The 14067-nt window shown below is 37.5% G+C and overlaps 1 protein-coding gene across 4 annotated transcripts in view; it reads right to left on the reverse strand.

Annotated features, from left to right (window-relative positions):
- The window catches only part of NR6A1 (nuclear receptor subfamily 6 group A member 1), a 226402-nt gene that overhangs the window by 182948 nt on the left and 29387 nt on the right, over positions 1 to 14067 (reverse strand). For all 4 annotated transcript variants that reach the window (XM_070799223.1, XM_070799222.1, XM_070799221.1 and 1 more), the window contains exon 2: positions 10529 to 10570. In XM_070799223.1, coding sequence (XP_070655324.1) covers positions 10529 to 10570 — 42 coding nt within the window. The remainder of the gene's footprint in view (positions 1 to 10528; positions 10571 to 14067) is intronic.

Genomic DNA, 14067 nt, shown 5'->3' on the forward strand with positions numbered 1-14067 from the left:
CTGCTTTATTCCTAGTAGCCCAGACCCAGAAAGAGACTAGGTATCAACAGATGAACAGATCGACTATGATATAGACAATTGAATACTACTCAGCAATAAAAAGAATTAGTAACACCTGCAACAATATGGATGAGTCTAAAACATTATGCTGAAAAACACTAGACACAAAAAAGCACATGTTGTATGATTCCATGTATAAGACATGTTAGAATAGACAAACTCATCTATCATGACAGAAGTCAGAAGTTACTGCTTCTTAGGGGCAAAAGAGTATGATCAACTGAAAAAAGCCTAAAGGAATTTTCTGAAGGGATGGCAGTGTTCTACATCCAGATGAAACATGAATTTCAAGGGTACATACATTTGTGAAAACTGCTTGAATCTTGCACTTAATATTTCACTGTAAGTAAATCATACCACTATTTTAAAATGATAAAAAGTACATTGGCTTTGGAATCACATTGGCTTCAGTTTTGCCACTTAACTGCTGTGTGATCTTGGCAAAGTGTTAAACTGTCAGTTTCCTTATCTATAAAATGGGGAGAACAAAAGTTGAAAACAACTTCACAAAGTTGAAAGAAAAAGGAGACAAAGTTTTAAAACCATAAGCATATAGTAAATGCTCACTAAATATTAGCCTAAAAAGTTAGAAATTCTTCATATATTTCAGCAGTGAAGAAACATTCAAGAACAGCTGGAGCAGCTAAATGCTGGGCAATTCACTTGTATTATCTGACTTATTTAAAAAAAAAAAACAACCCCTAACAGGGATTATTACTGTTTTATGGATGAAGAAACTGATCTTCAGAGGTTGCCCATGATCACCTAGCAAGGACTGGCAAAAGCCAAGATACAAACTCTCGTATTTTTTCCACTACACCATGTCCATTAGGGTCACTTTTAGCAACATAACCCTGCAACCGCCAGGGCAACACAACTCATATGAGAAGCTTACTTAAGGCTCCCTACATTTTTGACAGCAGGATAAAAAGTAGGCCAATTCTGATGCCATGATTAGTGAATGAAGGCAAGGCTGAAAGCAGAAGCCTGAAAATGCTGCTCTAAGCTTTTACCCTGTTGCTGAGTTTCAAGACAGTTCCTGATACTTGAGGATACTGATCCTCATTCCTTAGAGCAATTTCAAGATAAGAGAATTCTGAATGTAAAATCTGTGATCTAAATGCGAAACTGTAGCCTGGGTGGCTCAATTTGGCAGAATAGCCTTAGAAACTTGGCAGCTGAAATGAGAGCCAGTAGATTTTTTAAAAATCTGTATCTCATTTCTTAACATAAGAACCTCATTTTTAAAAAATTAAAAAATTAAGGTCAATTCCCTGGTGATCCAATGCTTAGGACTCCACACTTTCACTACCGAGGGCCAGGGTTTGGTTCTTGGACTGGGAACTAAGATCCTGTAAAATACGGTGGAGCCAATAAATAAATTTAAAAAAAAATTAAAACACAGTAATAGTGAATATTACTCTGTGATACCATTTGCCCAAAGACATCACTGTTAACAGTTCAGTGTATCTTCTTCTACACTAAAATTTACCTTCTCCCTAACAATTCTACAGTATTTCACTACATGGATAACTATAATCCATGTAACAAGTCCCCTATTAAATTTCTGAGCTATTCTTTTTTTTTTTTTTTTGCTATTATAAATGCTGAAAAGAATATCTGTGAATATACATTTTGTACACCTGTCATTTCTTATAGGATAAATACCCAGATGTGTTAACTGCTAAATCTGCAAATTTGAATTTAAAAAGTTTAAATTTTAAACTGCTAAATCTGCGAGAATAAACCCAAACATTTTTAGTGTTGACAGATAATATTAGATTATACTCATAAACTTCTTATTTTCCCACATCTTCGTCTGCACTGACAATTATTTTTTAACGTAGGAATTGCAAACTCAAATGCTTACAGAAGACTAGAAGGAAACGTAAGTGTATCAAAGAGGTCATGCAGATTTGTGACAAACCTGAGCACATGCTCATTTAAAGAGGCAGCCACTACTCTATTCAAGCCAATAGATCACATGTAGAAATCTAGGCCTACAGTTGAACCATCCAATTTATCAAGAAGGCCAGAAATCCAAATTTTCACAAAATTCTTGCAGGTTTTAAATGTTGACAACTAATATGTTTTTATTTAAACATCCAATTAGTCAAACAAAATAGATCTTTAGGCCAGATTACATTTAGTTCATGGAATTTCATGCTAAGGTGAAAACGATATAACATTTTCACTTTGAATCTTATTATTCATGCAGTTTATCCTTCCCTATGTTTACCAACAGAGGGTATACCTATTAAAACTTAATTTTGGCTCATATTGTCAGCACCTTTTAAAGAAAGATGCTTCTTTTCTTCTTCCAGATTCACATCTCCAACAAATATTGGACCAAAAAAAACAAAGAAATATAACTTCAGGTATGGAAGCTAAGAGTCATCTTAACTAATCTCTGCCCAGAAAAGACTTATAAGGACTAATTTGGGATTCAATTGCTATACTCTCCTCAACATAGAGAACCACAAGATTTTTAGAGAAAACACCAATTTGTAAACCTCTGTATGTATAACTCTGAAAAAGGAGGATTTAATAATCCAAGGTTTGCCTCCACTACCTAACACATTTGCCTAACACAAAAAATTTTCTCTTCGGTGAGACATCAAAAAACAAAGAATTCCCACACATTCTCTTTGTTATCATATACTGAATTTAAACAGTCATCTTCCACTTTTTTTTTTTTTTTTTTTGGTTAAAACAACAACAGGTTTATAGAAATCTTTCTCTGCTCTCAAAATATTACTGCAACACTGCTCCCACAGAAATAATTTCAGCAACCTATCTAATTTCAGAGTTTCTTCTCATTCCTTCTTAGTCATCTATTACAAATCTCCAGACCCAGATGTTCAAGCATTCCCTGAACCCACCAAAGATAATAGCAGAGATCCATGACTCTCCAAGGACCCAAAAACAGCCTTTGAATGCAACTATCTTTTCATCAACTGTAAACAAGTCCTAAACTGTTGGCTCCATAGGGAGTCCCTACCAAGTCAGTATAAACTCTGAAAAAGGGGCAGAGGTCAAGGGGATGAGAGCTCAGCCTAAACTCTGGATCTCATCCCACCCCCATCCTATTCAAAAGAATCCTTATCAGAAAGGAACTCCCCAGCAAAAGGCCACATTCAGGAGATGTGATCTTGCAGTGACCTAGCAGATTCTGCTGAAGCTTTAGAAGCAAGGCTCTTGGAACTGTTATGAATGTGAAATACCAATATCACAACCAGAATGTTCTGAAGGAAAGGTGACACAAAGAGGGAAACCAAGGGAGATTTGTGAACTTATCTTCATTTGTTTCAGGAAAGAACCCATTTGATAATAAACAATGCAAATAATCCTGAACTACAGAAGAAATCTCTTTGGGAACCTATTTCATAGAAAATTACTTTACATCCAAAATAATTCTAATATATGCAAAACAGCCCAAATGACACTTAGAAAATAGTCTTTATTCTGGACACAAAAGGCCCCATTGTATGTTATAAATCATTATACTGCCTTAAACTCTTCCATTAGCATCTGAGACTTGTCACAGTCAAGAGAGCCAGAAACAGGATAGAAGATTCATTAAAACAGCAGCTCTGAAGTCCCAGATATTTCTCCACTGTGTACTTTGGGGTGAGTCATTTAACCTCTCCAGGCCTCAGCACTCTGGTCTGTAAGACAGGAATAGTATCTTTTCAATAGGTTTCATGAGTGCTTAATGAAAAATGCACATGAAGCATTGAGTGTGTAACAAATATTAGCCATTATTACTATCATTATCATTATTTTTATTATTATGGAGTAAAAGCCACAGATCATGTTTTGTGTTCGCCATTCCTGATCAAATCAGAGTCCCTTGAGGGCAGGAACTGAGTCTTAGCTTGGCACACACATCAGAGGGAAAAAGACAAGTGGGAAGGGAAAGAAACAATGGGGTAAGTATCACAAACTCAAACTTAAATGTAGGTAATTTTAAATGCTATAACCAACCCTCCTCACTCCCACTGAACATGTTCAGAGTACCTGGTACATAAGGAACACCCAGTAAATGTTCATTTTCTTTGCTCTCTAACACCCAGCCTTAAGTTCATTATCTGCAGACCACACTTGGGCTTATATGAATTGTTTTCTGAGATCAAAAATTGTAACATACAGTTTGACAACTAGGAATAGACCGATAGGACACAACACAGAATGTTGTAATTTTGGAATGAACCTATTCCAAAATTGGGTATTCTAGCTGAGATGTACATTTCTCTCTTATAGCCTGAAGAATCCACAAAAAGTCTCCTTGGGACCCCAAAACACTTGACAGATGAACATGAAGCCAGAGCAAACTAGTATTATTAAGTTGTTTCACTCTGAAGCTGTGCTTTAAATTGCCTGTTCCTCCCACATCACTCATGAATCTCTGCCTGGTGGGAATCTATCAGTATGGTAAGAGAGTGCAAACATTAATTTAACTCTCAACTCTCTTCTAAAATGCTCATTTATCCAGGTGTTTAATCAGTAATGGGGGGATATATGTGTGTGTGTGTGTGTGTGTGTGTGTGTGTGTGTGTGTGTGTGTGTGTGTGTGTGTTAAAGTTTGTGTCAGGAAGAATCCGAACTATGCAGTCCTTTTAAAATGGTAATGGTAGATCTTTAATGATACAAATTTCTTCCTCAGCATGCTCTCTATAAGACCTTGCTACTGACCAAAGAGCAAGTGCACAATCTGAGTATTTATTTTGAATAAACAGAGGGTTAACTTCTTTAGTTTCTTTCCTAAGAGGTTAAATAAATGGGCTGGCAGATGGGTCATTTGGGTTACCTGCTGCTGTTGGAGGAAGGGGTCCAAAGACCCAAATAGTCAACCAGATGGTAAAGAATAGCCTTGGCCAGCAATACATAAGCTCTGCTCCTTGGAGGAAACTACTTACTTGAAGCAGTAACTTACACCTGCTAACATCTGGAATGATTTATCTTTGTGTCATTAAGAAACACAGGCTACTTTAATTGAATAAAGTGGTTAGAACAGCCATAAGTACAAAGAGACTGAGACTTTCAACATTATGCTACACAGAAAAACATCTACTCGAAAGCCTTTGACTGTGTGGATCACAACGAACTGTAGAAACACTTAAAGAGATGGGAATACCAGACCACCGTACCTGTCTCCTGAGAAATCTCTATGTCGGTCAAGAAGCAACAGTTAGAACCCGACATGGAACAACGGACTGGTTCAAAATTGGGAAAAGAGTAAGACAAGGTTATACATTGTCACTCTGTTCATTTAACTTCTATGCAGAGGACACCATGCGAAATGCTGGGCTGGATGAAATCACAGGCTGAAATCAAAACTACAGAGAGAAATATCAACAACCTCAGATATGCAGATGATACCACTCTAATGGCAGAAAATGAAGAGGAACTAAAGAGCCTTTGATGAGGCTGAAAGAGGAGAGTGAAAAGCTGGCTTGAAACTCAACACTCAAAAAACTGAGATCATGGCACCTGATCCCATCACTGCATAGCAAAATAGAAGGGGAAAAACAGAAGCGGAAGATTTTATTTTCTTGGGCTCCAAAAACACTGCCAATGGTGACTGCAGCCATGAAACTGAAAGACACGTTCTCCTTGGAAGGAAAGCTATGACAAACCTAGACAGCATATTAAAAAGCAGAGACAACACTTTGCTGACAAAGGTCCATATAGCCAAAGCTATGGTTTTCCCAGCAGTCATGTATACATGTGAGAGTTGGACCATAAAGACTGAGCACTGAAGAACCAATGCTTTTGAACTGTAATTCTGGAGAAGACTCTTAAGAGTCCCTTGAGCTGCAAGGAGATCAAAGCAGTCAATCCTAAAGGAAATCAACCCTGAATATTCATATCTGAAGCTGAAGCTCCAATACTGTGGCCACCTGATGCAAAGAGTGAATTCACTGGAAAAGATCCTGATGCTGGGAAAGACTGAAGACAAAAGGAGAAGAGGGTGACAAAGGAGGAGATGGTCAGATAGCATCACTGACTCATGAACATGAATTTAAGCAAACTCCAAGAGATAGTCAAGAACAGGGGAGTCTGGTATGCTACAGTCCATAGGGTCACAGAGAATCGGACACGACTTAGTAACTGAACAACAAAAACAATAGTGTTTATCATTTACCAAGCGTTGTTCCAAATGCATGTTATTACTTCATTTAATCTTCACAACAGCCTTGTCAAGTAGAAATACTTTTTCATTGTCCCCATACAATAGAAGAGAGTACTGAGGCACAGAGAGGTTAAATAACTAAGCCAAGATTACAGAATTCAAGCAATCTTGAGCTGGAGTCCATGCTCTTAATTCGGAAGAGTTCTGGCTTATATTAAATAAAAAGCTAAAGGGCTCACTTAAAATGCAGACAAAAAATTTATATAAAATTATGTTCATTGTGGCATTACTTATAATGAAAAAAAAACTGGAAACAACCGAAATGTCCAACAGTAGGAAAATGGTTAAATAAACCACAGTAAAGTTATTCACTTACAAAGAAATATTATCTTGTCATTAAAAAGATTTATGAAAAATTTTTCATGACTTAGAACAATGTTCCCAATGTAATGCTGAGTGGGGGAGCAATAAATAGTAAACAAAATTGTATATATGATTTCTAACCATATAAAAAGTTCAGACACAAACTGGAAGGACATATTCTCAAATAAGAAGCAATGGTTATTTCCAGGTGATGGAATTAGGGGCTTGTATTTAGTGTTTTCCACAATGAACATGCATTATCCTACCAACAGTTTAAATAAAGGCAATTTCTGTCTTTTAATCAAGCTACAGGAAAATCCTCAAGCAGATGGTATAAACAGCTAAAAAGCTACTAATCTGTCTAAACTTCAAGTTGTTACTTTCCTTGGGAAACACCCTTTGAATACCAAACAACCACAGTTAGCACATACCAAAAAGAATGCTCACCTTCAACTACAGAAACTGAACTAAAATATCAGTATTTTCAATTTTGGTCAATATCCATTCTCCAATTATTTATAGGATTATTTTTATAAGAAGAGGAATGGATTTAACTATTCAGAGGCCAAAAATCCAGGAATGGATTTGCTAAAATGTAATAAGGGACAAAGTCTGACTAGGGAAGAAGAACAGCTGTTGCTAATCCAACTATTTACCCTTTGACCCTCTATCTGGCCAATAACTGAAGAGTATCAATTGTTTTCCTGTATTATGTGCTGTTTACAATCCCTGAGAGGCATGAAAGGAATTAATAATTTAGCCTAGAAAGCTGACAGCCTTTATTGGGGAGCCCCTTGTCTGTGGGACAGAAATCAGAGCAAGTAGCTGTCCTGAAGTCATAGGTCCCTTTACTGTTCCTGTTTTATAGCCTAATTGGCCCCCAAACATAAATCAATTATTTCTCCTGTTTTAAGCAACAATGACTTCTATTCTCTAACTTCCCTTGTATCAAGTCAGTCGTTGTTCTCTTGAGTTTTACAACTACACAGTAAACATGATGGCTGAGAAAAAAAACTTGGGGAGCAGGGCAGACTGGGGTTATTTGGAAACAGAAGCAGAGAAAGGTTATGCTGTTTTGAACTTCTCTTGACCTTTGACTGCCCTTGTCCCTAGCTTATGCTAATAGGCAGGGTACAGAGATGCTTCTTGTAGAAAAGAACTTAGCCTGAACCTGTGCCGTAACATTGGACTCCAGGAAGCCCAGGAATCATAGGAAGGCGGCCAGAGTGTGAACAGCTGCCCATATTCTAAGCATGGCTACCCATCTGCTCTACCACTGAAAAGGGAGGCGGAGGCCATATGAATTGGACAAAATTGGTTTTCCTCATCCAGTTCCAGTACATACCACATGTCCCAAACTTGCTGTCTACAACCACTGACAAGCAAAATGGGAAATCAGCAACAATGGTATTTCTTGGTTCAAAATAAGCAAGAATGAGCAGGCCTTCCCTATCAGGAATTTGAGGAGTAAGGGAGAAACTGGAGCCTCTAAATTCCAAAGATTCATCACAAAGAAAACCCTACTGTCCTCCATCTAATGCGCAAAAGTCATGAGGTATTAACATAGGAGACTTTACTCCTTCCCAATCAGAAGCCATAGAATTTGTAATATCAACAGCCATAACCAACACTTTCACTTTCCACTTTCATGCACTGGAGGAGGAAATGGCAACCCACTCCAGTATTCTTGCCTGGAGAATCCCAGGGATGGGGGAGCCTGGTGGGCTGCTGTCTACGGGGTCGCACAGAGTCGGACACGACTGAAGCGACTCAGCAGCAGCATAGCCCATTTCAGTCGAGGTTTCCTATTATTCGATAAGACTGAGCATGCTCATTTGAACCCCAAGACTGATTCAAACAGGATGATAAACTTCTATTTCTGCCTACTCATTATTATGTCAGATCTTTACGTATTTCAAACAGACAGACCAAAAACACTAGTAACTTCACAAAAATAACATGGGGACTACTGAAAATATTGGCCACATAAGCTAAGTACAATTTTTAAAAGAAAAATGATTTTTTAAGGTAACTCTCATTCCATACTGACATATATTAATAAAATTATGATTCAGTATCTGTTCATTCTCATGGAATGGAGAGATCTATAAAGCACAAATCTAGACAGGGATTCTATGCAGAAATGTTAAATGAGTTAGAATTACTTGGGCCAGCAGGAAGAAAAATCCAAAAATAATCTTCCTAAGAATATCAAGTACCTTTCCTAGAAGATGGGCATGAATATTTCTAATTGCTACTAAATGAAGAATAAATTTGGCTCCCATATGCTTAAAAAAGAGTATTTTTAAATAATTTCAGACTAGGAAAGGTTTTCTGATAGACTCTTAACAAATGAGAATGGGACTTAGATTTATTTTTGTATCCCTGGAGCCTAGAACTAGGCCTGAGCAGAAAACATTCAATATTAAATTGAGTTCTCAACTATCTGGCTTGTTTTATGTGTAGTTCTATCTGAAAGATCACAAGGCATGTCAGTATCTTTCCTAGTGTTAAAAAATTCTTCTAAGTGGGGCTTCCCACTGGTGGTCCAGAGGCTGGGAGTCTGCCTGCCAATGCAGAGGACACAAGTTCACTCCCTGGTCAGGAAGATCCCATGTGCCACAGAGCAACTAGGCCCAGTGCCACAACTGCTGAGCCTGAGGGTTACAACTACTGAAGCCTGCATACCTAGAGCCTATGCTCTGCAACAAAAGAAGCCACTGCAATGAGAAGCCCATTTATTCCAACTAGAGAGTAGCCCGTTTGCCACAACTAGAGAAAGCCCATGCACCCCGAGGAAGACCCAGAGCAGCCAAAAACGACAAATTCTAAGAAGTGCTTCTAAGAAAGGCCCATGACTCAAGAATTTACCTTTTCCTCCTCCTAAATGACAGCTATTCATAAGAGAAAGACAAAGTGAAAATAGTGTGTTCCCTCATAGGTACTGGGATGTGAGGTAGGAAGGTGGGGTAAACCAAACCTATAATCCAAAGTTGGATATCCAACTTTGTAGGTAATATCTGGTATTACCTACAAAGCTGATTCAGAACTTTATAACTTCTAGAAAGAAAAACCTATTTCCTTAATGTTTGATAATCATTATGAGACTTACTTTTGTTTTGCTATTAGTAACTATTAGTTGAACAAACATGAATTTTATACTATTAAGGTGTGTGAGGAAAATATGAGAAGGTCCACAGATGTTAGTCAGGATGGTGAGAAGGTGAACTTTATCGCTTAACTCAGCAACAGAATGGTAACAAATAACCAGCCCCATAACCCTAAAAAATACAAGAACTAGAAAAAATAACTCTAGATCATTTCCTAGAGTCTCAATCTAAAGTACCATTTGACCTTTTAGTATTATGGCAAAATAATATGTGTTTACACTGAATATTCCCATGTCCATAACCCAGAATGGTGTCTGTGACATTATGAGAGCACTATAAACACAGATGAAAAGCATCATTTAATTAAGACTTTGAAATGGTCATTCTCGTACCTTAAACTTAAGAATGTAGATGAAGATGCTTAGAAATTAAACTGTGGTATGAAGGTTATCATCTATAAATATCTAAACCTGTACCTAATCCTTCTTTGAAAGAAATGTCAAAATTAGTCAATACTTTTAAAACGTGGCTGTGGTACATACACATGCTTGTATGTGTACACAAATAAAAGCACAATTTTTGTCAGTGGTACCTTCATGGGATGATGAAAAACAAGACTAGCATTAAACAGAAATTTTCAGCAAAAAATTTTCTATTAAATGGCTAGAGTCCGACCACCAAAAAGTATTAGGAGAAGAAAAATAAAATATAAGTAGAAAAGAGAATGTCTTCCCCATAATCATAAAGTGAAATAAAATCTGTGAATAGGCCTATAAATGACACCTTAAGTTATACATTTAAAAGTACACACACACATACTTTTCTTATCCATTAACACTGGGGAACATTTAGAACTTACTAGTGCTTGAGTCGAGCTCTGCCAATTCATCCTGACAAAAGCCTGAAGAGAAAAAAACAGGAAAAAAAGATTATAATTCATGAATTACTCCAAGGTGCCTCCAAATATGAAAAGTATCATACAGTGAAAAAAAACATCCAGACTCATAAGTCAAATATGGATTTGAATCCTGGCTCTATAACATTTAGCTACTGTAGATCCTTCTTTGAGCCTCCATTTCATCATTTTTATATTAAAAAATGGAGATGGTACAGCACTTCTCATGGAGCAGTAATGAGGATTAAGTGAGATAATGACATAAAATGCTTATTAGTTAGCACAGTCTCTGGCACAGAGGAGCTCAATAAACAACAGTATAAGTAACTATGAATAAGCATGCCAAAGTTAGTTACAATAAAACATGTGCAATATGCATACATATGTAATACACATGTTGAAAGTTGCTCTGTCATGTCCAACTCTTTGCAATCCCATGGACTACACAGTCCATGGAATTCTCCAAGCCAGAATACTGTGGGTAGCCTCTCTCTTCTCCAGGGGATCTTCCCAACCCAGGGATCGAACCCAGGTCTCCCGCACTACAGACAGATTCTTTACCAACTGAGCCACCAGGGAAGCCCAAGAATACTGGAGTAGGTAGTCTATTGCTTCTCCAGGAGAACTTCCTGACCCAGGAATTGAACTGGGGTCTCCTGCATTGCAGGTGGATTCTTTACCAGCTATCATATTTCGTAGTAAATTTACAATGCATTTAATATTTGTCATGTTCTACTTATACTATCAATTATTTTCCAAAAGAAAGCAAAATATATGAACTTATAAAAACAAAAAAAATGAACTTATAAAACATCAAACAGGGTAATTTTACTTAAAATTTTCATAACTGCCAAAGAATTTTACCTATACACACAAATAGAAGCAATTCTTCCATTAATGTATGCTATTCAGGTTGGAATAAACAGCCCTCAAAGCACATTTCAGGCCCCAAAACTCTAAGCTACATCTTTCCGATTGGTGTACAACTATCACACTGAAGAGAAAAATCAAGCACAGTGAGTGCCAAATAGACAATAGGGGTTCAATACACAGTTGACCAAAGTTCTGTTTTCCTGGAATGACTGCTTACTCTCTCCAGTTTGCTTTTGACCCATCCTCAGTTTAAATATTTCCTCAGAAAAGCTTTTTCTTGCCTCCTTTACCCTCACCTCATACAAAAGGTCAAAGCTCCCTATAATAACTATCTACAATGCTTTGTACACTCATCAACAAAGAATTACTTGTTCAATGTCTGATGCCACTATGAGGCTGTTCCACTAATAATGTTCCACCATCCTAGGGGAAGGAACCTGGCCTGTCTCGTTCACAGCTGTATCCCCATTATCTCTCACAAGCCTAGTACAAAGCAGCTGTTCAATAAATATCAACTGTAGTATCTCAATGGTAAACTCAAAAATAATGGTGCAAAACTAGGACTAGATGGTTACAAGAGTATTTTGTGTCATCAGAGTCAGGCAACCAGAAGCCAAAAGAGCAACTGGGAGTCATGTGGAGAAGGATTCAAATAGCAGACTGTCTAAACACCACTTTCAAAGTCCTTGCAATCCTAAACACTCACCAAACAAACCACATTCCTTGTCTTTCTGCGCTTCCTCCTCCTTCACTTGGTAAAGAACTACTCATCATCCTTCAATGAAACGTGGAAAACAGGAGATGCTTCTCCCGTGCTCACAACTTAAATAACTGCCTCCTTCACAAGATAGTGAATTCTTCAAGCGTAGTGACAGTGCCTCATCCATCCACAGAACTGTTTCTATGCCCACAACAGTTGCCACTGATACAAAATGTAAGGTGTTCAAATGTAGGATGAACAAAACAGAAAACACTACCCTGTCTCTAGATCAAGGGAAGAAAGTCACAGGATCAGAAAATCTAAGTCTGGCCTGAAAAGTGTGTGGAATGTCTAAGTGAGGAAATCTGATCTGGAAAACCAGAGTTTGGAAGGTGCTAAAGTGACTGATATGCCTAAAAAGGATCACCTTAGAGCGACTTTAAATCTTCTCTATATAAACGCCTGGGGATCAGAAAAGCTGTAGAGAGATGCCAGGCAATAAGGAAATCACTCATCATTACACATGGGTCCAATATTGAACATTCTGCCAGAAATGAAACTGAGAATAAGCATACACTTAACATAAACTGACTCAAAAATAGGACAAAAACATGGGAAGGTAGAATAGTATAATGGGAAAGTTATAGTTCAAAAGCCACTTTTGGTTTAGTCATATGATGTAGGCAAGTAACTGCTTATATTCTGGACCTCAGATTCTGGACATTAAGTGCAAGAACTATACTGGGTTTCAAGAAAGACAAAGTCTAACAACATTTTCTGAAAACAACATTTGGAACTCAAAATAACTAGATCAAACACAAATAAAGAGGGAGTGACTAAAAAAACAAAGGCAGTACTAAGAAAAACAGTTAAAGTGGGCATCTATTGCTTTTACCTGCCTAGCAATCACTCCCCCTTCTGTTAATGGCATTCTGATTTTCCTTTAGAGACTTAGCCCTTTTACACTTTCAGCTGATACGACCCAAGTAGGATGGACCCTAGCCCTGCTATAAACTGAGATTAACAGCATTTACCTGATAGGTCTGTTAAAAGGATTAAATGAGACAGTGCATGTAAAGACTTTACACAGTACTTGACAAAGTCAAAGCTCAATATATGTGAGTTGCTACTAACTAACCCCAAGGGTCCAAGACAAGGCTGTATCTATGACACCAAAGAGCAGATTATAGGAGAGTTAACTATTAATTCACTCATGACATCATCCTCAAAGACCTGGAATGGAATCCCCTAACGTTACTAACATAGTTTAGTTACTTGCTGTGATTCTTGAACCTTTTTTTATATTTTGTGCCTATAAACTGCTTGATACAATAATTCCAGAGGTAGTATGTTACTCCTGAGGAAAAGAAGAACTCTTTATATTTGCCTTAAAACAAATTCCTCCAGTGGTCACAAAAGATCCCTGATTATGAAATTCAGTAACCATGTCTATATATTCCCTCTATCCAGCCCAGAGACCACTGGCTAATAATGTTGTCTCTGGCTTTACAGATCATTACTAACAGAGGAGGTCTGAGGAGATACAGAGAACAATGTTAATCCTACCTCCTGACAACAAGTCAATGGAATGGCTATATCTGGCTACCATTCTCAAACAGTCTTACCCAGATTCTCAGAAACCAGATCTGGCTAGCAAAAGAGTTTCTAGCTACAAGAACCCAAACCACTGCTAGAAGTAACCCCTCTATGTGTTGAATTCAATTCAACACAAAGGCAAAGAAAGGATATCAGAATTGTTCAGTAAAAAGCAGACTCCTAAGCCACCTAAAAACACAAAAATAACCCCCAAACCTCCTGCCTCACAGAATATAACACATTAAACAGATTAGGGAAATATTCTGAGAAATCTAGAGCCTTTGGCTGGTGGCTTAAATTGCTTTAAAAAGGGAGAGTCAAGAAACACAGATTG

The sequence above is a fragment of the Bos indicus genome, chromosome 11 (assembly GCF_029378745.1).
Source record: "Bos indicus isolate NIAB-ARS_2022 breed Sahiwal x Tharparkar chromosome 11, NIAB-ARS_B.indTharparkar_mat_pri_1.0, whole genome shotgun sequence".
In the NCBI taxonomy this organism is placed as follows: Eukaryota; Metazoa; Chordata; class Mammalia; order Artiodactyla; family Bovidae; genus Bos; species Bos indicus.